The sequence below is a fragment of the Larus michahellis genome, chromosome 19 (assembly GCF_964199755.1).
Source record: "Larus michahellis chromosome 19, bLarMic1.1, whole genome shotgun sequence".
In the NCBI taxonomy this organism is placed as follows: Eukaryota; Metazoa; Chordata; class Aves; order Charadriiformes; family Laridae; genus Larus; species Larus michahellis.
In genome coordinates this window covers 2044509-2070256 of record NC_133914.1, presented here as the reverse complement: position 1 = coordinate 2070256, position 25748 = coordinate 2044509, and the positions used below count along the sequence as shown (strand labels likewise).

Below are 25748 nucleotides of genomic sequence, written 5' to 3'. Positions count from 1 at the left end.
CCCACCGGTGGCATGGCACCTGCCCGGGTTGACACGTGGTGCAGGCGCAGCGCGGGCCCCGGCACCGCGCCGGGACACGTCCCCGTCACCTGCGGCCACCCCGTTGTGCAGAGGCATGCAGGCAACCCCGTCCCCAAGGGCTGTGACCGACCCGCCGGGATGGGACGCGGTGGCAGCCGAGGCGTGGTGACGCCGGGAGGGTTTGCAGCGGAGAGGAGGAGGCTGCTGCAGCCGGGGTGCCCCCACCGGGGTCTTGCCCTGTTGGGGCCCGGGAGCTGGGCTCTGGGGTCGCCCCCCAAGTGCTGGAACCCCAAGAAAACGGTGTTCCGAGGGTGAAGTGAGTGTCACCAGCGGGTTTTGCGGAGGACGTGCATGGCACAGGCAGCTGCCGGAGCAAAGGCACCAGCCCGGCGCACACAGGCACACCTGGGGGTGTTGCTAAAAAGTTGGAAGAGAAAAGGAAACGGAGATCAAAGGACCCAGCAAAACCAGGGAGACAGGATTTCAACCCCTGACATTAAAATAAAATGACTGTTAGGATAAACACTGCAAGGCAGTTTCCCATCCCGGGCAGCCAGGCGCGCTGGCGGGGGCGGGGGCCGGGGTTATGTTCCTTGGCGTTTCGCACACGGGAAGAAGTTTTCGCAGCAGCTCACAAATTTGCCGTCGTATCTGGGCAGCCAGGAGAGCGGCGGAGGGCGGCGCTGGTGGGGAGCGGTGATGCTCCCCCAGGGAAAGCAATGGCACGGGGGGCACCACGGGGGTGACTCTGTGCCAGGGAGCGAGGGGCCAACCAGTGGCACCAGCTCTGCCGGGGACACGGGGACCCGGCTGGGGAGCTGCTGTCCCCACGTGCTCCCGCTGCTCCGGAGCCTGTTTCAACCATGGCGCGAGGCCACAACGGACGGAGCGAGTCCGTCCTGCTGGAGGGCAGCACTGCCGCTGAGGCTCCGTGGTGCACCCGGAGCCGCCGTGGGGGTTCCTGCAGGAGGCGAGAGGAGAGACGGGTGTTGGGGCTGGTGGACGGAGGGGCTGGGATGGCACCCCGAGGGCGGGAGAAGCCCCTGGACATGGTCGCACGGACAGGTCCTGCAGAGCAGCCTCTCGCTGCTTAAAACCTAATCCACTGAGGAATGGAGGTCCAGGGGTCAGACCTGCTTCTCCCCCTGTTGGCTCTCAGCAGCTCGGGCATTTCTGGCCCCCTCCATCCCCGGCCCCAAATTTCCCACCAGTGGTGGCTCGTTTGGTGCTGAGGAAGTGGCTGAAAATGCTGCTGCACGTGCCATGGCCGCCTTGGAAGGAAGGGAAACGATGGCAGCCCAGGGGCAGGTCCTCCCAAGTGAGCTTTGAAGCTACCGCAGGGCTCCTGTCGTCGCCAGCAGCTCCCCACGGCAGCGGCTCCCCAGTGCTGTTACGGGCTCCCACTGCTCCTCCGTCGCCCGCATCCCCCGTCACGGGGACACCCTCCCCATGGGGTGTGCGGGCAGCGGCTGGAGCAGCCCCAGCGTCGCTGTCTTCACTTGGGAGCAGAACCTGCATCCCCCCGTGGTGCTGGTGCCGGTGCGATGGGCTCCAGCAGCAGCAGGCTGCTCTGTGCTGCCCATCGCCCCGGTGCTCCACAGAGACAGCGTGGACGGGGACCCGGCAGGTCTCCAGGCCATCCCGGCCCCACACATCCCAGCCAACAGCACAGGCAGCAGCCCCCCAAGTGAGCTACCCCGGCCCCCCTGAGCACCCCGGCCCCAAAAGGCTCTGGCCTGGACCACGGCTCGTTGTAATTAAGCTGGTGACCCCAGCACGAGGCTGGAAGTTTAAATGTCTGCGGTTGATGGCCACCTGCCCGCAAATTCCCCGAGATGGGAATCGCTCTCTGCGGGTCCCTCCAGGCTTAGCAAGATTTCTTTGCAAAATGCCCGTTGCATTAGAAAACGCCGTTTCTGCGCAGGGGCTGCAAGGGCAAAGCGGTGTCCGACCCACAGACCCCGGGTAAACACCCTCTGCTTCCCACCAGAGCTTCTTTTTCCCTGGAGCCGGGATGCTTTGCTCGACCGAGCCGGCGTCCCTCGGGGAGCGATGCCCTGGAGTTCCTGCAGCTCGCCGGGGCTCGCAGCCCGCGTCCCTCCCCGCGGTGTCTGGGCAGATGCTCCACATCCCACTCCAGGGTTTGGGCAGAGGATCTGTGCTCAGGTTGCGGCATGGGCTGGGGCTCACGTGGCAATTGGGACCCTGGCCCCGGCCGCTGCGCCGGCACGGAGATCCCAGGAGAGGGGCTCCAGACCCTGCCTGGCCGCTGCCGGCGTGGCCAAGGAGACGGGACCCTCCGGCACCACCGTCCTCGCTGTACGCCCCAGCTCCATCCTCGGCTCTCGCTCTGCTCCATCCTTTGGCTATCAGGGACGACAGTGCTGCTGCCCCCCAGGCAGGCCACCGTCCCGCCGGGAGGAGGAGGAGGAGGAGGAGGAGGAGAGGGGAAGAAGAGGGGAAGGAAAAAAATGAATCCCCACAAAAATGTCTTCATAACAGGAAACGTCTCATAAAATACCTGTGGTTTGGCATGTGTGATCCGACTGGTCAAACTATGCACCTGGCAGGCAACCCTGCTATTAATGCTGCGCGCAGTCTGGTATTTCGGTGGAGCTGAGGCTGGCGGGGGGGGGGAGGATGGGACTGGGGCAGCTTGGGGCGCAGAAACCCTCCGTTGGGGCCGGGGCGGGGGGGGCAACATGTCCCTTGGGTCTCGCTCGCCTCCGTGCGCACCCAGGGGGACATCCCAGCCACATTTTGGCGAGAGGACCAGGGCGACCCAGGGATGCTGGGCTGAGCCTCGTGCCTTGGGCAGAAACCTCGCGTTTCTGCAGCTTCGGGCCGGGGTTTTCCAGCCAGACCCGGGTCCAAGCCAGCGCAGACCCGGAGATCTCTGCCCAGGTCTCCAAACGCCACGGTGCCCACCGTTCCCCAGGGATGGCTTCGCCTCCTGCGCACCCTCAGCTCCATCCGCGCCGCAGCGCTCAGACCGGGCTCTGCCACGCTCCGCGGAGGAGTTTTGACAGCTGGAGGTGAGGGATTAAAGCCCTGAGCTGTGACCTGCGGCAGGCTCACGCCTTGCTGCGCTCCCGGCACACACACGCGGAGGGTCATTAATCCGCCTTTAGCTGATCCCTGACCCGGCGGCTGCGGGATCAAGCGGCGGCACCGACCCCGTTGTCAGCACCGCTGTCAGACCACGGGCTTCTTGGCTCTGGGCAGCGTGTACCGCGGGCACCGTGCACAGCAGGCAGCATGCGTCATGGGCAGCATGCACCGCAGGCAGTGCGCACCGCAGGCACTGTGCACTGCAGGCAGCGTGCACCACGGGCAGCGTGCACCATGGGCACCCTGCACCCTGCACCCTGCACCCTGCACCATGGGCAGCGTGCACCATGCACCATGGGCACCATGGGCAGCATGCACTGCAGGCAGCGCGCACCACACAGGCCCCGGTCGTGGCCGAGTGCCGGTGCCTCGCCTGCCCGTGGTGGGGCAGGGTGCGGTTCCCGCGCGCTCCCCGCTCTCTGCACATCGTGCATGGCTCAGGCATGTCGGGAGGCGAGTCAAGACAGGGAGAAATGCCCAGGTCAGTTTTGCAGCACACTCTTCGGCAGCTGCCTGCAAACCAGCTGGTTTATGACCCACGGAGCGAGCAGGGCCTGGTGTCTCCCTCTCATGTTGTACCCCCATCCTGGGCTCCTCCTGCTGCAGCCACCCCAGCGCCAGCTCCTCTCCTGCGCCCTGGCACGGCCACGGGTGCCCCGAGCTTCGCACGTTCCAGCTGGCCTGTGGCTACCGAGAGCAGCTCAGCCCGTGGCCTCCGCCCCTGCCTGCCTCCGCGGTACCGACTAACGCAGCAGGAGTTAATTAGCACAGAGCTCCCAGCCCCGGAGTTAATTTGGATGCAACCTTTGCCTGGACCAGAGCGAGACGGATGGACGCGGCCACCACCCGCAGCACGCCGGGCCGAAGGCACCGCAGGGCTGTGCCACGGGGTGATGCACCGTGCTCTGCCATGCCGTGCCGTGCCATGCCGTGCCATGCCGTGCCATGCCATACCGTGCCATGCCATGCCATGCCCAGCCGGCGCTGGGCAGGGGCCAGGCGCGGGCGCTGCAGGGGTGGCAGGAGGTCGCCTGCACACGGGGTGGGGTGTTTTTCTTTCGTCAAGGAAAATGTTTTCTTGTTCCCTGGGCTGACGGGCGGGCGAGGCTCCGGGTCTGCGCGGCGCGTACAGCAGCTTTTGGATGGGATCGGGTGTCATGCATTTAAGGACCGGCTTGTGCCAAGACTCTCCCCGTGCGCTCCGGCGCTGCTCGGCCGAGCTGCTGCCTGATGCCTTTGGCTTTCGCAGCCTGGCCTACGGAAACAACGTGCTCGCTCTCCATTTCAATAGCTCACTTTTCGCTTTCGACTCGTTTTATTATTATTTTTAAAGCATGTGTAGTGCAAACCAAATCATCTACCTCCCGCTGGAGTCACTCCAGCCCCGTGTTGGGCTTGGAAAACCTCCCTGCTTTATTTTTCATTGCAAATGACCGGAGGATGGAGTGGCTGGATGGGACACGGCGGCGTCCAAACCCGCGCTGCTCCAGCCCACCCACACGCGCCGGCTGCTTTCTCCGCGCTTTCTCTTTGCAGCGTCCACCCAAGCGGGCCGAGCGTGCGCGGTGCTCACCATGGCTCACCGCAGCCCGGGGCGAGCCGCTGCCGCGGTTGGCAGAGCTGGTGCCTGTGCCCCGTGCTCCCGTGTGCGGCATGGCGACAGGGACGGGGACAGGGATGGGACCATGCCGATGAGTCTGGGTCGAAGCGCATCGAAGGCCCCATCCTGGCTCGTCCCCGTGCCCCAGCAAACCTCTGTGGGGGCCATCGTGGCCCTGGGTTCGGTGGGGGGATGGAGTGGGGGCGAGGGCGAGCGAGCGGCACGTCGCACCCCGCACGGATTGTGCATTTATTGCCGGGTTTAAACAAGTTCTCCATTTTACTGACCTTCAACCGCAATCGCAGATCCCCCGTGGATCGCATATATTGACTTAAAAAATAATTAGCCTTGAAGGGAGCAGGCGCGGTGCCTGCCTGCCAGGCCCGTAATTAATATATAAATAACAGGGCCCATAAATCAGCTGCAGCTCAGCGAACAAGCCCCGGGTTGTGTGCGCGGGGGAAGCGCGCGGCCGCGGTGCTCGCAGGGAAGGCGCCCGGTCTGCGGGCAGGGCCGTGCCGGGGAGCGTTGGCAGGGATGCTGCGGGGAGCGGGGCACGGTGCGCGGCGGCGGCAGCAGCCCCCTTCCGCTGGGAACGGCCGGGAGCTGCGCGCCGGGAGCGCGCCGGGAGCTCACCGGGCCGACCAGCACAAGCCACAGCCTGTTTCTGGAGCAACGGGCTCCAGCTGCCCGAGCCCCCGCGCTCCTGCGAGAACAAGGTGACATTTCTTGTCTCCTTTCTCATGCTTTAAGTGTGAGATTTTTTTTCCCTTTCCCGGAGCTTTCATTGCGTGCCAGGGGTTTTTAACACGTCTGCTCACCGGCTGCCAGGGGAGCAGACACTTGCACAGTTAGCGCGGCGGCAGCATGCTCTGAAGCCCTGCCAGGGCTCGCCGTGCCGTGCCGTGCCGCCGCACCGGCTGCCCCCGGGTTCGGGCCCCCGCTGCCCCCCGAGCCCCGTCCCTGCTCCAGCGCCGTGGGGGGAGCAGCACCGCGACCCCGCACCCCTGGAGCGCTCCCCTGCTGTGAGCTCTCCTGGCCCAGCTGCTCCTGCCGGGCTTGGCTCTTCTGCATGGAGCGGCTGTGGCTGCGCTCCAGACGGTGTGGGGGGGGTCCGGAGCTGCCTCTGAAGGCTGGACGTGGTGCCTGGGCGGCAGAGCGGGGTGACCCCCCTCCCGCAGCACTGGGGCAGGAGGGGCCACGCTCGGGAGCCCCCCGAGCATCTCCCCTGCTCCCAGGGGGGGAAAAAGTGACTCCCGGTGGGATCTCAGCTGGCCGGACCGGAGCGGCTGCCGGCCCCGCAGGAGGATGGGCCGGTGGCACCCAGCCAGAGCTGTCACGGGCGCAGTGGCCCCGTCTACACCATGGACCAGCCAACGTTTGCCACCTGCCCTGGGAGATGCGAATGTTGCGTGGCTGCTCGTTGTGATTAATTATCATTTCATAACACAGGAGATTTCAGGCATGAAAGAGCCTCTTCGCAGACACGTTGTGCACACTTTATCCGTCATATGAGACTCCAGATGTTTCCATTTTATTCTTATTAAATCACCGCCTGGAGAGCCTGGGTAACGTGAGGCCTCCTGCCCCGGTGCCGGGCGCCGCCGTGGGGGACGGCAAAGCACCGGAGACCCCTTTTCCTTGAGGGACGGAGACACATGCCCGGGGGTCTCAGGCCAGACCCCCTGTTGCCCCCGCAGCGCCTTGGGAGGGCGAGTGCAGGTGGAATGACCCGTCCGGCCCAAGGGAGAACGCGCAGGAGCTAAACCCGTGTCTGGAGATGCCGGGTGACAGGCGGCCACCTCGGCGCGGAGCAGGGGAGGACTCGATGACGCATCCGACGCGCAGTGACACTGTGGCCGGAGCCAAAGCAGACGGATGACCTTGTCCCCCCTCTCCCTTCCCTCTGGCCATGGTTCCCCCCAGACCCGTGTCGCCGAGGGCTGAGGTCTTGCAGAAGGACAGGGGGACATGGCGAGGGGCTGAGCCACCCCAGGGGGCTGCTCTCTGGTGTGGGCGCTTCGGAGCGGTGAGCGGCATCCTGTGAAACCCCCCCGTCGAGGGGAGCAGCAGGGGTGGATAAAGCCCAGGTGGGAGAAAAGAGAGCTGGGAAGGGAGGGAGTTAGAGATGGAGGCACAGGGGTCATACCAGGTAAGGAAAACAAATAAATAGCTGATTCAGGGGTTTGTTCTCCTCTTTTATTTAGCAGAAACTGTATTTTTACAGCTGCAATCCCTTAAAATGGGATTCTTTTTCCCTTAAACAAATCCTTGTAAAATAATGCTTCATAAAAATAAGCGTTCCTCTTCTCGACCCCGAAGACAGAAAAACAATAACGGCGGCAAGGCCCTCTCCGTGCCTCGGCGGCGGCTGATGGTGGCCGTCATGCGTGTCCCTGCCCGCGCCCGCCCGAGCCCCAGCACGGCAGGAGCGCGGCCACGGCCTCACCTCCCGATGCCGCGCTGGGGACGGCACAGCACCGGCACCGCGGCTCCGGCGGGGCGGGCAGAGCTGAGCTCAGCATCCGCCCTGGCCGCATCTCAGCATCCGCCCTGGCCGCCTGCATCCTCACGGGGCGCGGGCTCCGTCGTGCCGCCAGTGGCAGCGGCGTCGCCGTCCCTGCCAGCCCCGAGCAGAGCGCGGGGAGCACAGGGCGCCCGGCTCGGTGGGCACGTCCTGGGCAGGAGAGCAGCGCTCGGGGCTCTGCGTCACTGCAGACCTCCGACAACCCGCCAAGCACTTGTAGCATCAGGAACAATCCCACGCCAGGGCTCCCCCCCTCCCTCTACTTAATTTGCTTTAATTTTGTTTTAATTTAGGGGCTTTTTGGGGTTGCTTTTTTCTCCAGGCTGCAGCTTTTTTTTTTTTTTTTTGCCGCTGCTGCTTCAGCAAAAGCGATTCAGGAAATTCCGATGAAATCCCGGCGCGCAGCAGCCCTGCCCCTGCTCCCCGGCGGGAGAGGCAGAGCGCTTAATTCTCATTAATAACCACCACGGGTCAATTATTGCAAGAAGGAGGAAAACCAGCAAAGCTCTTTGGCATCACATGTTATTTAAGCTTCCGAAAATAAATGTTCTTTGCAAACCAATCTGTTCGCTGCTCCGTGCGTGGACCCGGCACAGAAAAAGTTGCTAGAGGAGAGGTATATTTATAGAGGGTGTTTATTTTAAATAAACAAGCACTTAAGGCAGAGGCTGCTGCTCCCAAGCGCTGCATCCCTCCCCTGGGCTTTCCTGGCCGAGGGCTCCTGTCCCTCTTCCTCTGAGCCAGCTCCCGTCACTGCCCACAAAGCGCCGCAGCCGAGCCACCGACGCAGCCGGTCCCGGGCTCCAACATCGTGGGTTTGGGCCAGCACCCACCGGGAGACGCAGCACGCGTTTGGGAGACACAGCGCCCACCCGGCCGCTCCCGGGGCAGGCAGGGCTCGGCCCTGGCAGCCCCCGCCACCCACGGGAGCCACGGCCACAGCGGGCACGGCTTTTGTTAGAGGAGACGCTGCTCGCTGGAGAGACGCTGGGCTCAGCGGGCTGGGGTTTCTGTCCTGCCTCTTCTTATGTATGTTAAAAATATACAAGGGGAGCCTGACATGGGCATAGCCCCAGACAAACAGGCACCGGGGCAGCCTCAGAGAGGCTCTGCTGGGTGCCCGGGATTAGTTATTGCTCAGAAACTCTGTATTTATTGTGCATCTCGCCACTGGCACGTGCTGGGAAGGGTAACGTGTTCAGGGCATCTCTGGTCCAGAAAAAAGCAAATTCGGGGGAGTGCCGCGGCCGCCACGATCCTTCCCAGGTCCCCGGCTGATCCTCGCGGGAGGGAGGGTGCGGACGGGGGTTGCGGGTGCCCGCTCTCACTGTCGCTTTGTCCACAGGAGCAGTGGGGAGCAGGATGCTGCCGGACACCGTGGCGCTGCTGGTGGTGCTGGTGATGGTGCTCGGCCTTCGCTCGGCGGCGGGAGGCGGCGCGGGGGGCTACGCCCAAGTGAAGTACATGCAGCCCATGGTGAAGGGACCCCTGGGACCCCCCTTCCGCGAAGGCAAAGGGCAGTACCTGGGTAAGGGACGCACTCTGCAGGGGTGGGAGGACACGGGGCCGCGGGTGTCTGGGAGACCTGCCGTCGTGGCGGGAAGGGGCCGTGGCATCCCGCAGCCACCAGGCTCTTGTCCCCCGCTTCCCCTCGGGGTCGGGGCTCCCGGGAGCAGCCTGGCGTGGCCGAGGGTGCTGCTCTCCAAAGCATCTTCGGCTGAGCACAGAGGGGGCGTTTAGGTCTCCTTAACCCAGTGTGGAAGGACAAGGATGGGCGTGGAGAGAGGCTCAGCGGAGCCCTTTGCTGGGGCTGGGTGGGCACCCGTGGGTCCCTCACTCTGGGGGCCGGGGCACAAAGGGGACCCGTGAGCCTTTTCTCCCATCCTCCCGCACCTTTGCTGGCAGCTCTGAGGCGCAGCCCAGGCACAGGAGCCCCGGCATTCCCCACATCTCCCTCTCACCACTGTTAAACCTGAGCCCTCCCTGCAAGGCTTTTCCACTCCTCCACCTATTCTGTTTTCCCTGTCTGCGTTTTGCACCAGCTGGGAAAGGAAAGAGACCCAGCCTAGCGAGGGGAGAGCGGGAGAGACATTTCCTCCCTTGGAGAGCAGCGACCAGAAACTCCACACGTGTTAAATCGCTGGCAGTGCTGGGGCTCCAGTGCCCGGACCCGCTGCGTTGGTGTTTGGCTCTTGGGAAGCGGGAAGAGCTGCCGGAGTCCTCCCCGTGGGCTCACACAGACCCAGACCCTCCGGGGAGCTGAAGTCTTGGCTCTGTGAAGAGAAACTGGAGAAGGCTTGGCTGCCGGTGGCTGATTTACTGCTGGGCTGAATGGCTTATCAGGAGTTCAGCTCAGCACATATGTCGGAAAACACACAGCAAAACCTGGAGCCGAAGTATGCTCCGAGCCCCCCCTCCCTGCCCCCTTCCCAGCTGTTGTAAAGCTGGTCCCTGAATCCCAGCCAGAGACAAAACCTTCAAGTGTAGCGCAGGAACGTTTCAGCTGCTGGTGGGACAGGATTCAAGTATCTCCCTGCTGGTTTTCCTTCTTTTTTCCCCCCCTCTTCCTATTCATTGGAGTGGCTTGTGTTGCCTGTGAGCAGCAGTGCCTGCTAACCGTGGGGGAGAGGAGCGAGTGTGCCGGGCTCTTTGCAAGGTGCAGGGCAGAGCACGAGAGTCCCCTGGACATCACTCTCCTAAAACCCCTGGGACGGGGGGACGCGGGCAGGGGGGCAGCTGCAGCCTCAGCCACCGGCTGGGGGGCCGCAGGGAGGTGGCTGGGGAAGCCAGTGCCTCCTGGACCCCAACCGAGCTCCCATCTCTGCTTAACCTCTCATTTGGCAAGGAAAATCCCTGCTGGCCTTCTGCCCTGCTCGGGGAGCTCAGCTGACTCACCGCGACGGCGCAGGGCCGTGCCGTGCCCCTGTGGGTTACCCCGAGCCGGCAGGGAGCTGTGCAGGGCCCCCCCGGGCTGCCCCAGCCTGGTCCCAGGGCTGGGACCCCCACCTGGGGGGTCAGGCCGGGCCCCGGGGCTGTGGGGGTTCCTGCCAGCCTGCGGTGCCACCTAGTGAGTGACAGGGCTGGTTTCTTCAGGGTGTCAGACACCTTTTCTGCCCCAAAAATAGACTCCCCAGGAGCATGGAGGCAGCTCTGGGCAGGACATGCTATTAAAGGCTACAATGCTAAAAGCATTGGAGCAGATATTTGGGGTTTATTTTGGCTTGGTTAAAACCATGTCGGTGCAGCTCACAGCCGGGTAAAACCACCGCTGGGTGCTGGCGGAGCTCGGGGAGCATTTCCCCAAGCCAGCGGCACCCCAGCTTGCCACCAGTAAGGCACGGGCAATGCCTGGGGGGGAATCTGTGCCAGGCAAGCGGTGGAGCTCCCCTCCAGCGACAGGGCTCACCCCAGGGCAGCAGCCTCAGCTGCAAAAGTAAAGGAACACTTTTCACCTCCCCAGGCTTGGGCAAGCCCAGTGGGGAGCCCAAACCCAACCTCTGCCTTCAGGGCTGCTGCTGCCCAGTGACCCCAGCGCAGGTGGCCCACAAGTCCTGCTGCTTTTGAAGAGACTCGGTCCTGTCATCCCTGCGGGGCTGCTCCTTGCTGCATGTGGCCAAGAGGCCTCCAGGTCCTTGAGCTCCTGCTGATGGGGAAATGCCGTCTGTCCCTTCCACGCTGCCGTCTGTCCCTTCCACGCTGCCGTCTTCACTCTGCTCCCACCTCACTGCCGCCCCCATGCTCCGCAACTCCACATGTGAGGGCTGTGGCTGGGTCCTGCGCTGAGCATCCCCTGCAATGGAAGATGGGATGAGAGATGCAGTAACACTGGTCCCACGCACTGACCCCATGAGCCTGTGAAACTCGCTCTCACGAGACAGGGCTTGGCAGCAGGGCTGGAAGGAGCCGGGCTGGGCTCTGCCATGGAGCAGCCAACCTCTCCTTCCTGCACTGTCATCTGTCCGCGCTGGCCAGACCCACTGCTGACTGCTCGTGGCTGGGAACCGCTTCCCATCGTGCTGGATTATTCCTCTGCCGGACAGTCCATGCTGCCGGGTCCCTCCTCCAGGCATGCAGAGGTCCTTACCGGGAGGAACACAGCTCCAGAGGGGCTGCGGGATCCACCCGGACATGTCCATGCCCCTCAGGAGGTGAAAAGCTCTGCAGTGCCCAGCGAGAGCTCGCAGGGGCCATGCCTGCTCCTTCCCCTTCCCGCTGCCCCAGCTGGCTCCTTGCATTAGCATTCATGGCAGTTTTGTTCATGCTTCGAGGGGAACACATAACCCCATGCTGCTGCTGTGAAATGCAGAGCTCCGAGACATGCGTCTGTGGTAAGACACGGTCTTTTGAAATTGGATACCACTGGGGCTGCAATGTCCCAGTTTCTCTCCGCTAACGTCCCCGGTTTGGTTTTCCCGTCTGCTTTTTTGGCCGCCTGCAAGTTGGCAACTCTCGCCTGGCGTTTCTCTTCGCTGCCTTGTGTGAGAGCGTGTGTGTGCTCTTTCCTTCCTTCGTGGGCTCAGCTGTAGATCCTTGTTCTGATTCCATGCAAAATGACCTAGAAAACTAATTCTTTTCAAACTATTGCAAGAAGAAGAAAAAAAAAAGGGGGGGGGGAGGGGGAAGAAAACACATTGAAATGATTTTCTGGAGAAAAATTTTTCCAGAATTCAAACCCCAGAAATCTGCTCCAGTGCAACACTTCACATCTCCCTTGCCTTCTTTCCCACACCGTTTTCTGGGGTGAGGATCAGGAGGTTGCAGAAATCCAGTGGCAATGTCATGACAGACAAGTATTTCCTTAATTTCCACAGCCAAGTGACCTCTATTACAGCCTAGGACTCGGGCCAGGCTTTGATACATAGATAAGCTCTGAAAATGTTTCCATTACCAAAAGAAAAACAAGCAGGCACCAGGCTTGGGAATGGCCAGAGCTAATTGCTGTGCTTAGGAAAGGTAAAGCTGCCCCGATGCGCCGGAACGGTGCCTGCTGCTGCCGCAGTTATTCTTTTCACGTGTCTCAAATCTCCCCTAATCTTTTCCCCTCGACTGAGAAAATCTCTGTGTTGGCGGATCCTGGCGCTGCGGGTGTCCCAAGGCCCGGCTCAGCAGGCGGCCGTGCGAGCAGATCGTGGGGACCCCCTGCCTCCTCCTCCTCAGTGCCACGCCGGGGCTCACGGCCTCGTGCAATGGGCCGTTCTGCTCCCATCCCAGACAGGATCCATTCCCATCCCAGGAACTGGCCCGTACAGATCTGCTCCTGATTGGAATGTTCAGCTTCGGGCAGATTTGGTTAAAATTTGTCCAAGGTGTCATGGCCCTTTCCTCTGCCCTTCGCACTTCTCATCATAGTCCATGTACATGCAACTCCCAACTACTGCCTTTGCATTTCAAGCTTCCCAAAAAAAAGAATTTGTCAGATTTATTCTTTCTCACCCGCTCCTGGTGTCACGTGGGAAGCGACACCCTGCCTGGGCCGGCCTCAAGGAGTTATTTATGCTCACGTCTGCGCTTTAAGTACCAAGCTGTGGTGGGCATGTAATCTGGCTCTCCTCAGCTTTGTAGTCTCTCAGCCCATTAGTTTCTTTCTTATATCCGTTTGCAAAAGACCTCTATAAATTCTTTAAATGTCAAGTGGTTACAGCCTATTCCCAGCTGGGCTGACTCATTTGGATGTAGCCGAGGTTGCGTTTCCCTTGCAGCTATTGGCTTTTCCTCCAGCCTCAGCGCTTTTTTTTTTTATTATTATTATTGGTGGGTTTTTCTCTGCCTTGCTGGACACGGGAGCCGAGCCAGGGAGCACTGCGGGCATGTCTTAACCCATACACAAACCACCTCCTCGGTCTCTCAAGTACATGTCCAAGAGTTTTCTTTTTAATCCAAAAGGATTAAAGGTCTCCCGAGGTCCTGGACTCGAGGGACGGGGTGGAGAGATTATCCTCAGTCTTGGCTCGCTCCGTCGCCATCCTCTCGGCTGAGCCCAGGCAGGAGCCACTGAATCCCACGGTGCTTTCGAGGCTGCTGGGAAGCGAGGCAGCGGGAGGTTTGAATCCAGCTCCTAAAATAAACCCGCAGCAGGTCATCAGAGAACACCACTGCCAGAGCCGGCGGCAATTCTGGTCTTGTTGACACCCTCTGTGCAGGGACGGATGGAGTAAGGCTTGAATTAGTACCCTGGGCTCCGGCCAAGGTCTTGCCTCAAGACAGTCCTGCTGATGCAGTGGCTGAGGAAGCCACCGTGGCCATGTTTAAATAAAACCATTTCTAGAGGAGGGCACTCTCGCAACTACAGATCCAGGCAGCGCTGAAGCCTCTGGCTGTAACACCCTGAGAGCATCACGCACCAGGCACACCCCGCCGTCCACCGCCCGCCCCAGTAAAGCTCCGTGTCTCCTCTCTCCACAGACATGCCGCCGCTGCTGCCGATGGACCTCAAAGGGGAGCCAGGACCGCCAGGAAAGCCCGGCCCACGTGGACCCCCCGGGCCCCCCGGCTACCCGGGAAAGCCGGGCACAGGGAAGCCGGGAATGCACGGCCAGCCCGGGCCCGCTGGGCCCCCCGGCTTCTCAGGCATTGGGAAACCCGGCATCCCAGGACTCCCCGGAAAGGCGGGTATGAAAGGGATGCCCGGAGCCAAGGGCGAGCCCGGCATGCGAGGAGAGCAAGGGCCAAGAGGACTGCCCGGCCCCCCGGGGCTGCCGGGGCCGGCCGGCATCTCAGTCAATGGGAAGCCAGGCCCCCAGGGTGGCCCCGGCCTACCTGGGTTTCGGGGCGAGCCTGGCCCGAAAGGAGAGCCGGGTCCCCGGGGAGAGCGAGGGATGAAGGGTGAAAATGGTGTGGGGAAGCCGGGGCTACCAGGACCCCGGGGGAATGGGGGCCCTCCAGGGCCCGCGGGGCCCCCAGGGCCTGTCGGCGTTGGAAAACCCGGCCTCGACGGCCTGCCGGGTGCACCGGGGGAGAAGGGCGACATGGGCCCTCCGGGCGGGCCTGGCGTCAACGGGGAGCCCGGCCCCATGGGGCCGCGGGGACCCCCTGGCATCGACGGGATCGGCGTCCCGGGTGCTGCGGGGGTGCCGGGGATACAGGGCCCCATGGGACCAAAGGGAGAGCCTGGCATCCGTGGCCTCCCTGGTTTGCCGGGCCCAACGGGCTACGGGAAGCCGGGTTTGCCTGGCCTAAAAGGAGACCGCGGGCAGCCGGGGGTGCCGGGAGCCATCGGCGATAAGGGGGAACCTGGTGCTGACGGGGAGCCGGGTGAGCCAGGCCCTGCCGGCATCATTGGGCCACCAGGCCCGCCGGGGTCCATGGGCCTGCCAGGCAAGCACGGGTTGCCTGGCTCCAAAGGGGATGTGGGGCCGAGCGGGCCCCCGGGAATGCCGGGGATGCGTGGCGACCAGGGCCTGAACGGCTTCGCGGGGAAGCCGGGGGTGCCGGGAGAAAGGGGCCTGCCCGGGTCACAGGGACCCCCCGGCCCAACGGGTCCGAAAGGAGAACCGGGGTTCATCGGCCTCCCAGGGGTGCCAGGATTAACGGGCGGCCCCGGGCCGAAAGGGGACGGAGGGATCCCGGGGCAGCCGGGGCTGAGGGGCCCCTCCGGCATCCCGGGCTTGCAAGGACCTGCAGGTCCCATGGGGCCTCAGGGGTTACCGGGGCTGAAAGGGGAGCCTGGGCTCCCTGGGGTTCCCGGTGAGGGGAAGACGGGCGAGCCCGGCATGGCCGGACCCATTGGCCCCCCAGGAATGCCGGGAACACCAGGGCTGAACGGGCCACCGGGCCCGCCAGGGCCACCTGGGCCGCCGGGAGCGCCCGGCGTGTTCGACGAGACGGGCATCGCGGGGCTGCACCTGCCGGACGGTGGCGTGGAGGGGGCCGTGCTGGGCAACGGCAAGCCGGGGAAGCCGCAGTACGGCCGAGGAGAGCTCTCCGCCCGGATCGCACCAGCCTTCACCGCCATCCTCACCTCCCCCTTCCCGGCGTCAGGCATGCCGGTCAAGTTCGACCGGACTTTGTATAATGGGCACAACGGCTACAACCCAGTCACCGGGATATTCACCTGCCCCGTATCCGGCATCTACTACTTTGCCTACCACGTGCATGTCAAAGGGACAAACGTTTGGGTGGCGCTTTATAAGAACAACGTGCCTGCCACCTACACCTACGACGAGTACAAAAAGGGCTACCTGGACCAGGCCTCGGGCAGTGCCGTGCTTGAACTCAAGGAGAACGACCAAGTCTGGGTACAAATGCCCTCGGACCAGGCCAACGGGCTGTACTCCACGGAATACATCCACTCCTCCTTCTCTGGGTTCCTGCTTTGCCCCACATAACGGCAGTTGGGCACATTTCCTTTTCACCCACTTTAGCCATAAACTGTCTTTTTTTTTTTTTGATAAAAAAAGTTTTTTAAAATTAATACAAAAAAGAAAAATCACTGGGAAGAACGCGCAAGCCGTTGTCGTGGGACCTTGCTTCACGCTGTTTGATCCACAAGTCAAGAGGGTAATCGGAAAGGAGACATCTATTTTTCTTTCTTTCTTTTTTTGGGGAGGGAGAAGACAGGGAGGGGAGTGACTTCCTCAGCAAAGCATATTTGGAATAAGTTTTACCCTAGTGACTGTACATCAAACACAGAACACGCTTGGGATGGCAAGGATCTGGCCCCGCAGTAAACTGCTCTGTGGCCCAGAGAGGGTTGTCTGGGAAGAGCAGACCCTTCTGGTCCATAATCAAGTGCCCTTGTTTCCCGTTTTGAGTACTAAATAAATCCAGCTGTTGTACCGGATGGTGTATTTGCTAACCAGCACAGGGGTCCTAGGCACTTCACACAAACCTGTACGGCAGCAGAGATCCGTGATGGATTGAGAAATTTCCTTCCCAAACCATCAGGCGCCCAAGTTCCAGTCTCACTGATGCCTATTTTTCCAGACTGTGCTTTGAGACAGTCTCTCTGATTCACTCCGGATTCAGTGTGGCTGGATTTATAATCATAAAAAGTGGAACACTTTGCATAAGCACCTTCTTATAAGAAGTAAATATTATTTTTAACCCTTCCCCCCCAGCACCTTTAGGAATAAAACCATCCAGGCGTTGGTACCTGGGAGGATGACAGATGACCTGTTCCAAAGCCGCTGAGGGAAGCCGGGATCCCTGTGATGAACAACAATCCTCTCTCGGGTTAATTCCTCTGCTGCCAAGTCCAAGGGCTGGTTCTGTCCTCTCTGTTTCTTCGCAGCCCGGAGACGTGCCGGGCCTCATGAGCATCTTCTTTGCCACCACAAGGATGGCTCTGCCGGGCCGGCGTACGGTGCTTCTAGCCTGGTTTGAGAGAAGGTTTAGTTATGCTTTCTTGAAAGTGCCACTTACGGACAACTTGCTTTTACTGTCTCACTATTTCGGGATGTGTAAACTTTTGCGTTGGTATCCCCCCTTTCTCTGGGGACCTTTTAATTAAGAAAAAAAATAGTGTTCGATCTAACTTTCCATTCCGTCATTTTACAACGGTGCTATTATCTACTTAACAATGTTATTTACAAGTCTAGTGCAATATGTACCTGTAAAAGTGCACCATATTCCAGGTGCCAATCTGTGACTTAGGTTAAAAAAAGAAAAAGAAAAAAAAAACCCCACATTTGTCTGTTGTTACCACTTTGTCTCACTAATGCTTGAAATGTTATCGAGCCGAGTATGCGCTACGAGGTTCTGGGAAAGGTATGCACGGACACGGACCACTCGGCTGCTCTGTCCTTTGCTAACGGGAGCAACTGAACCCTGTTGCTTTGCAGATTTTCTGGCGGTAGAATAGTCATTGCCACTTGCACTTACGGCCAAGCGATTCCTCTCATCCCAGGCAAGTAGCACGCTGCTGAAGTTAATCCACGTGCGTTACACTGCGTGTCCCTCTGCAAAGGCACATCCCTGAGAAAACAGCAACAATTTGGTCACCAGCTGAGCAACTATTACCCTTAATTTTTTTCTAAAGCCTGTTCTATGGCCAAAGAAATGTAGCAAGAATGGGACTTGGGATTGTTCTCCAGATGGACTGTACGAGATACTTAAACAACTTTTCTTTTTCAGTTTCTGTTTTGGTTTGCTTGTTTGTTTTTCTCCTTAAGCCTGTCCTGCGTTTCTGCCTCTTGCCATCCAGGGCTTCCTCTTAAAAACACACCTATCCCCGAAATGAAGAAACACAAAAAGGAAAACGTACAGGTGGAAGGTCAGCGCTCCAGCTACTGCGCGGCTGGGGCTGGGGCTGGCTTGTCCCCCTCCCAGGGATTTTCTCCGCATAAAGCTGCAAGTTTCATATAAGCCGAAAGTTTCTCAAGCTGAAAGGCTGCCCCAGTGTCTGATCCCACTGGATGTTTTTAACTGCTGAAGGCAGGGGGGTGTCGGGGCTTTGACCGTACTGGGTTATTGCCCAGCAGGAACAGGAGCCACACAGAGTCCCTAAAATTAAAAGCAGAAGCTCAGATGTCTTCTTCAAGACCGGGTTTGGGAGGAGGGTGCGAGGACAGGGCCTGCGTCTCCTTCATCGAAGCGTCTTTCCTGTGGAGAACAGCCGTGAACTGGAGCTGGTGCCACGCGGGGCCCCGGCCAGCAGCGGGGCCCGGCTCCCACCGCGGCACCGCCGGCAGCGCGTCCACACTACCTGCAGCAGGGCCGGGAGCTTCCCCTGCCCCAGCCACGCGCCGGGGTGGAAGCTTCATCCTGTTACTCAGCAAAGCGACTTATTTATACTGTGTCCTAACCTACATTCTATCTCTTTTTGTTCTGTTTTGTTTTATTCAAAACTTCTTGTTCTAGCTGGCAAAAAGCAATGACAAAAATACTCACTATAACCACACCGAGACATTAACTCGTTCAGTGCTGTAGATATTCTTTTGCAATTTCACCTTCCCTTCATGTGCAGAGCATAAACCGTAATCAACCTTCCGCAGCTATATAACCTGTTACATTTACACAGTAATTGAAAGGCAAAGATGTTACACGCACATAGAGTTAGGCTAGAGAAAAAAAACAAAAACGATGCACAGGATGAGGGAGGCTGTTCACTAAACCGGACACTGTCAGGAAGAATTTTTCTTCTGGAGTACTGAGTACGTGATATTCGCCAGCAGAAAGGGTTATTTTCTGTCGTGTGTGTGAGCGCGTGGGATTTTGGTTTCAATCGCAATAATAAAGAAGGTTGGGTTGGATGAAGTATGTCTATTTTTAATTATGAAAACTGCATTACAATGTGCATTTTTATATACAAATTCTTACTATTTTTTTTAAATTTGCCTCTAGTATCTTCATTTCTAACCTAGTATATAGAGGTTTTTAGTTTTGTAAATACTTATTACATGCACTGTCATAGCAAAAGTTGGTTTAAAATGCACTCTTTTTGTGATCAGAAACTGGCCTTCTCTTCAGAACTAAAACTACAGTACTTGATTGTATTGACAGAACATCAATAAAACTTATTGTATAAAAGGTGGGCTCAGCTGTGCCTTTGTCCTGTTACGAACGGGCTTGCTCAGCCTCGCTCGTCAGACCATTCAGAGACCTCTCACACTCTGTTTCCTTCTCGAATCCAGCTCGCTTCTTCCCAGCAGCCCAGCAGATGGGCTTGCTAATTAATATTCTTATGTAAAAAGGTGTTGCATGTTTCTTGGGATTAAGGAAAAGATTCCCATCTCCAGAAGTTTTAAAAAATGATGAAATCCAGACCCTTCCAGACTGGCAATTAATAATTTGAGGAATTTAAGTCAAAGTGTTGTGGATTCCCTTTCCCTTCTGCGGGTTTTTCATTACACTTTTTTTTGCTACATTACACAACCTTGTCTGGAGCCACCCTCTGCATCCCGAGCGGCAAAAGCTGTCAGCTCCCAAGCTCACGTGGGAGAAACGGCGAATCACCTGTAAGCAAATCACTTCAGAGACTAAAAGTAAAAAGAACAGAGAAGAAGATACGTTTGCCTACCTGGTCTCTTATCTGGAAGAGGAGCCGTTACTTGTTACGGGTGAAGCCCTTCCAGAGGAGCCTGGCTGCCACGGGGGCAGACTCCTGCAGAAGCTGAGTATGAAGAACAAGCGATTCTCCTGCTGCGAGTCGCCGGGGAGCCAGCGCACTCCCCGGCCTCTGCACGATCATCGCATGCTGGACTCCAGCAGCCGAACTCCTTCCCCGCTGCAAACCACCAGCAAAGGAAACGGGTATCTCCAGCAAACCTCCCTGCAACGCACCATGATGCTGCCAACTCGCCCCGCTGCTAACACAGGCCACGACTCCTGCGCTTTTGCAAACTTCAGCTGCCCCACTGGCTCACAAGGGAAGAGTGCCCACCTGAAAGTTGTTTTGACAGCAGATTTCCAGCGCTAAAACTCACCCCAAATGAAGCACAAGTCTCGGCTACCTGCAGATGTCTCTAACCAGCACCAAACAGCTTCCATTCTTTCTACAGAAAGATTTCAAGAGGCCGTAACAAAGTAGTTTCAGGTTAAACCTTAACTGCAGTGTGGGGTGGGGAGAAATAGCCCCGAGGTTTTCAAACAACTCCTCTTGTCATTTCGTTTGGGAGCACAACTTCATGACTTGAATGAAAAGACAAGGAGCAGTGGCTCATTAACAAAGATAGCTAAGTGATTTTATTTCTTTCCAAGAAGTCAGAGCTAAATGTTTTAGTACACATTTAAATTCTGGCCTAAAATGAGCTGTATTTTGTAAACAGGAGCACTTCTGCTCTTCATGAGTTCCACACATTTAAAGTTATAAAGCTGCTTTAAAAAGAAAGCATCTTCTTTTAAATAATTCCGTGAATATGTTCACACCTCTGGCAGAATAATGTGGAAAACCTGACATTTTACATCTCAGATCTGCAGCACAAGACATAAATATACGATAGACCAAAATTCCACATGTTCTCAGGACAAGATATTCATTTATACAAAGAAAACCCGTTAAAGCATCACAAAGAAGACTGGCACTTGAAGGAAGGCGAGTTCGGGAGAAACTGGAGCCATCGCAGCCAGATTCTCCCTGTGTGCGTGCAGCCCCACACACAACCACCACGTGCCGATGCCAACGGGGAGTGAGCTCTGAGCAGAACCGTCACTTCCCGGTGTCATAAGAAATACTAGAGAGATTATAGAGAATTACATTGTCACATTCAAATTTATAAGCATTTCCATATGATGACTGCTTGCCTCTCTCTTTCTTCTTGTTTTCAATTATTAAAAAGCTTTAAACCCCTTTTAGACATGCCATACCCAAGCTGTTACTCCCTTTTTGACTACCTCCACTGGGCAAAGGTTTTAAACATGAAACTCCGGAACAACACAGCTTTGCTAGAATGTTCTCAGCCACCAGCACCAGATTCAAATGCACAAATTGTTTTAAACTCTGATACATTCTCCCCCAATTAACCTACCTTTCCCTTTATTTTCACATGAATCTTACCAAGTACAAAGTTTTAAAACTGTGAGAAGTAACTCCTGCTTCCTGCTGAAGTCATTTTAGTCACTGACTGCAGCAGAACCCAGAATTCGATCCTTGCGTAACACAGGTTCACAACTATCTCCACCCACAGATTTAAACAGCAACCTCACTCAGTGCTCTGGACATAGACAGGACAGCAATAACACCGCAGGCGGCACGGCTTAGGAACAAAGGAGTAGGTAGAGTAGCCAGCTACGTAAGGAAACACAAACTGCAATAGATGAGGATGGTGGATCGCAGGGCAAGGGACACCAAAGGAGCAGTAATTAGTTACGTCCCCTCCGACAGTAACAACGAGCCAACTGGGATTCTATCTGCAAGCACTAAAGGCATTTCTCACAATGCCACTAGGAACGCAAAGAAATCCCTTCTCCCATCTTGGGCACTTTTCACCCTGCCTTTAAGGAAGCGAACCTCCCTGGGAGGTCTGCGCTCCAGCACCCTCACTCCGCGGCACAGGAGGTGGTCCCCACCACCATGCAGGACACCTCTGGGCTCCCAGGGACGTGCCTCTCTGATGACCCCCGTGCCTCTCTGATGACCCCCGTCTACACCCTTTAGCTGATCATCTGAGTGTGAACTGGTGCTTTGAGAGGGGTGTGGAGCCTGTCAAAGCCACTGCAGGACAGGCCACTAACAACTGAAACAAAGGCCACAGCACACAGGAGTAGCGGAAAACAGCAAGAAAGTCAGTGTATTCAGACACCATCTAGCAACTGTAATGACAAAATGACATAATGGCATCAGGGTGGGACAAAGCAAGAAGCAGAAATCCTATGAAAAACTCCATGCTCCTGTACACTTCAGAGGAGATGCACCCACTGTCCAAGGCGCCACATGCAGCCACTTCCCAGCTGAACCCCAACTGAAGGGCATGTCCCCTTCTCTTCCAAACCGGCTCATGCTTCCAGCTCTCAACTCACAGCAGCAGGCGTCTTTCTCAGATGGTACCTCGCTGGCGTCTCCAGATGGCGTGGATCCACCACGATTTCTCACCAGAAATGCAGAGGTGACCACCCGCGTTGCCTTCAGAAAACACGCTCCCCTTGGAGCTCAGAGCCGCTGGCAGTAGAGTTCATACAAGCTATTTGCCAGCTTCTGTGTCTCTTGAAAAGCTTCACAGCTCTGCTCCCAACTCGGGGGTATCTGCTCCTCCCCATAATAAGCCCCTGCAATGGCTCCTGCCATGGTAGCAATGGTATCTGTGTCTCCACCCAGAGAGATACAGTAGATGATGGTCCTCTGCAGGTTGTTGTAGTGATCAGGAATATCCGGGTCAGCGTCCATACAGCGCAAGAAGGAGTAAATTGCAGTAGGGACAGACCGCAAAGCAGCAATGCCATTCCCTGTTAACAAAACCAACCACCTTCAGTGCTGCAGGACACTTGTTTCTTGCTTCCCACAGCAGCACCTTTTCCCCTTTGACTACAACTTCCCATTGCCAGTTACTTTCAACACCAGTATCACTGATTTTATCATGACGAGGTGCAAAAGTTTGCATCCTAGAAGAGAAATTTCCCCATAGCTCCCCAGTACTACTCACACCTGGAGATCAACTCCCAGCTACACCAGTCCCCTCTGGCAATACACATCTAACCGTTCCCATCCAACATTAAGATCCAATAGCCGTTAAGACAAACAAGAAATCTTAGAATATTAAGAAACACTACTCATGATAAGTTTTTCTTAGCAGGACATTTTTTCCCCCACCAATACAGAGGGTCAAGATCAAGAGAATTACTGACTGGTGAGCACAGGCAGCCTGTCCAGCACCTTCTCTGCCTGACAGACAGCAGAGGTCGATGTGGCCTCTGGGGGAGGACACATCAGCCAGGCTTGCTGAGTTAGCCCTGCTTCCAGCGCTTTCTTTCCTCATGCTTCCAGTAAGAAAGGTACTTACCTAATTCAAACAACACATCTGCTTTGGGAACACTGCTGAGTTCCAAGAATTCCTTTATTTTCTTTAGACGCCTCGAAAACGGTAAATCTTCAAATCCCAGCCTGGAAACAAGAGTACAATGAAAAAGAGAGAACGTGAAGAGCCACAATAAACTGTACACAGCAGAGTTAGTGCTCCTCACAGCTACTTACGTTCGGGCATCAGTAAGAGACTTATCATCTGCCTCTACGTCTTCCATGTGGCTAATGAGCTGCTCCAGGAAGGTCTCCTTGCTGAGCTCTCCCTGCAGGGCCAGATGCACAGCCAGGGCCTGCAGGATGGCCCCGTTGTAGCCCAAGGAGTTGGCATGGGTTAACTCAGCACTCAGCTTTGCAAACTGCGAATGAAAACACGCCGTTAGCAAACCTGCCTGAGAGATCACGGTGAGACTTGCCTGACAGCAGGGACTCTAAGAGCCGAGGAGCCCAAAACAGCCATGAACAGTACCTTCTTAACATCCTGGACATCAGAATACACCAGTGAGATGCCTGCCACCCTCATGGCACCGCCATTGCCGTAGGAGCCTTTCCCGTTAAACTGGGCTCTTGCTGGTTCAAACACATCATTGCACTTGGGGCTCAGGAGCTTCTTGAAGACATTGACAACGGCCATCCCATAGCCCCGGTTGGGTTCCTTCTTGTACTCCTCAGCAAACCTGGCATGGGCAAGAGAGCGGCGGTTATGCAGGTGAGAAAAAATACATGGGATATTTGGTCCATTATTAAAGTTTGTAAAGAGGCTGCATAAAGCCACTTGATGAAGTGAATTAATAACACATGGATCACTCAGCGACAGCCAGGGTTCAAGTGATTCAGTTCTGTAGGGAAAGAATCTGATTCCCAAAAACTGGTGTGAAAGGAGGAAAGGGTGTCTAAACATCACCTTTCTCAACCCACTTGCTTCCCTCTCAACTTTGCCTTAAAATAGAAGCAAACTGGAAACGTTTCCGTGGGTCACAACCACAGAGAAAGTCTTTTGTTCAAGTTCAGTGGAAGAGTTTTCTAAACAAATAAATGTTCTCCCTTAAGTGGAACCAAATGCTACCAGGCCTGCGGATTCAAAAGGGAAACAGATCATAAACAAACTGAAGCTGACCTCACTAATATTCACTAACTAAATTAAGGGAAGTACAAACATAAATAGCAACAAATAAAACATGAAAGGAAATGCTTCTGAAATTTCTGCACTTTATCTTCCTCAAAGGTGAATACACATACATGGCTGCAATACAGCACGTCCCATCCTGCTTCATTTCCAAGCAGACTCTGAACCCACATGAAAGCTAATGCTGCTGCACGTTCCAGGACAGTGCAAAGTGCATAATAAATTACAGAATTAGCCACAGCTTTTCTGATTTTTTTCCTCCACAAATTAACAATGATTTTGCCTTACCCCCTGCCCCCTTTCACGGAAAATTACAGCGATTGCTGACTCTTAAGAAAGTTTTGCCATCGCTAGTAAATGTCAACACCCTGCCCTCTGAAGCTGTCTGCAGTCCTTACCTCTTGGCCATATCAACTTCATCAAACTCTCGCTTGGCTAGCAGGGACTGCACCACCGACCTGCTCATGGCCGTGTCGTCCGTGTACGAAAGCGTCTCTAAAACAGAAGGTCAAAACATAATGTGACCATCCAGAGACAAACTCACTCTCCTCCTGTCCTTCTCCCCTGCCAGCACTTCCCTACTCTCCAAGGCCTTGTTATCTGTATAGCTGGAGTTAAAACATCACCAGGAGCTCCCCAGCACTCTGAGCTCATCGCTAGCCCTGGTCACCACAGTAAGAAGGTGCAGAGCAAGAGATGCATCCACAGCAAGAATGAGACAAAAAGCATCTCAAGATTAGTAAGAGCCAAGAAAAAGGTTTGATATACAGAAGCACATACAGAGAAGTGAGAGACAAGCCTACTTCTCAAGGAGTTTACGACGTACACTGACAAGCAAAAAGAAAGCACAGTTGCATTTTTGGACAAGACCACAACAAAATCAAGTCCTTTTAAGAGCCTACTATAAGTGTTTGCACGGCACAGCTCAGAACCCCAACATGAATCCATCGTCACTTGCTAGGAGTTAAATAACCGGTCTTGTGCTTCTCTTACTCTACTCCTCATCGATTTTTGGTACATCTGTTCCTCCCTGCACTGCAATATGCCGGTTCCCTGCACACTCCACAGCCGGACCCCGCTCGAGGAGGAGCTGAGGCCGAGCTCACCAAACCCCTCATCCCTGCACATGAGGAGACAAGAAGGTCACCCTCACCCCGGGGGGGACCGGAACACCCCCCAAACCACCGCAGGGAATGGGGACAGCCAGGGGTGTCCCAAGGGAGACGCCCCTCACCTCAGGACTGGGGGCACCCAGTCAGAGGGGCAGCGGCCCCGGGGCTGTGAGGACGGGGCCGGGGGGACACGCAACCCAAAGCCCGATCCTGGGGCTGCGGGGGGGCCGGGCCCGACCCGGTGGGTAGGGGGTGTGCTCCGGGCCTGACCCCCATCCCGCTCCCGGGGACCGTCCCGTCCCGTCCCCCCTCCTACCTCTACGGGCGCTACCGGCCGGTTCCGCCGTTTCAGGCGGCTCGGAGGCCGGTTCCAGGCCTCGGAGGAAGCGTAGAAGGTCGGGCAGCTTCACCACGCTCCTGCCTTCGAAGACGGCGCCCAGGCAATCACCCAACAAAGCCCCGGCCAAACAGCCACGGAACCGGGCGGCTCCCGGCCGAGGCCGCGCCGTCGCTCGCCCGGTGCCTGAACCCGAACCCGCCGCCGCCGCCATTTTCTCCGGCGCCGCCGCCGCTCTCCTCCGGGCCGCCAGGGGGCGCTGTGCGCCGCCGCGCACAGCGCCCCCTGGCGGCCCGGAGGAGAGCGGCGGCGGCGCCTGTCGCCTCGTTTCCCCGTTTACAGGAAGGCAAAAGCGTCGATTATTTTATCTTTTTCCCCTCAATTTCTCATTATAAAAATTTAGTCCGAGAGGACAGGAGTCGAAACCCAGGCTGCTTTTCATCGTCACCCACCTCGGGGATGAAGAAACCAAGTTCTGGTCCCGTCACGCGGGGCAATAATCCAGTTCGGACGCGCGGAGAGCGTC

General features: G+C 57.2%; 2 protein-coding genes across 2 annotated transcripts in view; one reads left to right on the top strand and one right to left on the bottom strand.

Annotated features, from left to right (window-relative positions):
- COL8A2 (collagen type VIII alpha 2 chain) overlaps positions 1-17539 on the top strand; it is a 32970-nt gene extending 15431 nt beyond the window's left edge. Inside the window, exons 2-3 of the mRNA XM_074563028.1 lie at positions 8605-8787; positions 13662-17539. Of these exons, the coding sequence (XP_074419129.1) occupies positions 8622-8787; positions 13662-15583 (2088 nt within the window). The 5' untranslated portion in view covers positions 8605-8621 and the 3' untranslated portion in view covers positions 15584-17539. The remainder of the gene's footprint in view (positions 1-8604; positions 8788-13661) is intronic.
- A 2315-nt stretch (positions 17540-19854) lies between these two features.
- On the bottom strand, positions 19855-25469 carry ADPRS (ADP-ribosylserine hydrolase). The gene is made up of 6 exons (XM_074563029.1): positions 25202-25469; positions 24172-24268; positions 23117-23324; positions 22822-23006; positions 22631-22731; positions 19855-22076 (listed from the first exon to the last, which is right to left on the bottom strand). The coding sequence occupies exons 1-6, from the start codon at positions 25434-25436 to the stop codon at positions 21784-21786; spliced, it is 1119 nt and encodes a 372-aa protein (XP_074419130.1). The 5' UTR covers positions 25437-25469; the 3' UTR covers positions 19855-21783.
- Positions 25470-25748: the final 279 nt, after the last annotated feature.

Bases quoted from the DNA above. Each gene is read 5' to 3' on its own strand.
- ADPRS (XM_074563029.1), bottom strand. From the start codon at position 25,436: ATGGCGGCGGCGGCGGGTTCGGGTTCAGGCACCGGGCGAGCGACGGCG. The intron at 24,269-25,201 runs GTAGGAGGGGGG...CTTCTGTTTTAG, and splicing joins GGCCGGTAGCGCCCGTAGAG to AGACGCTTTCGTACACGGAC. The intron at 22,077-22,630 runs GTAAGTACCTTT...TTTTGTTAACAG, and splicing joins AGATGTGTTGTTTGAATTAG to GGAATGGCATTGCTGCTTTG.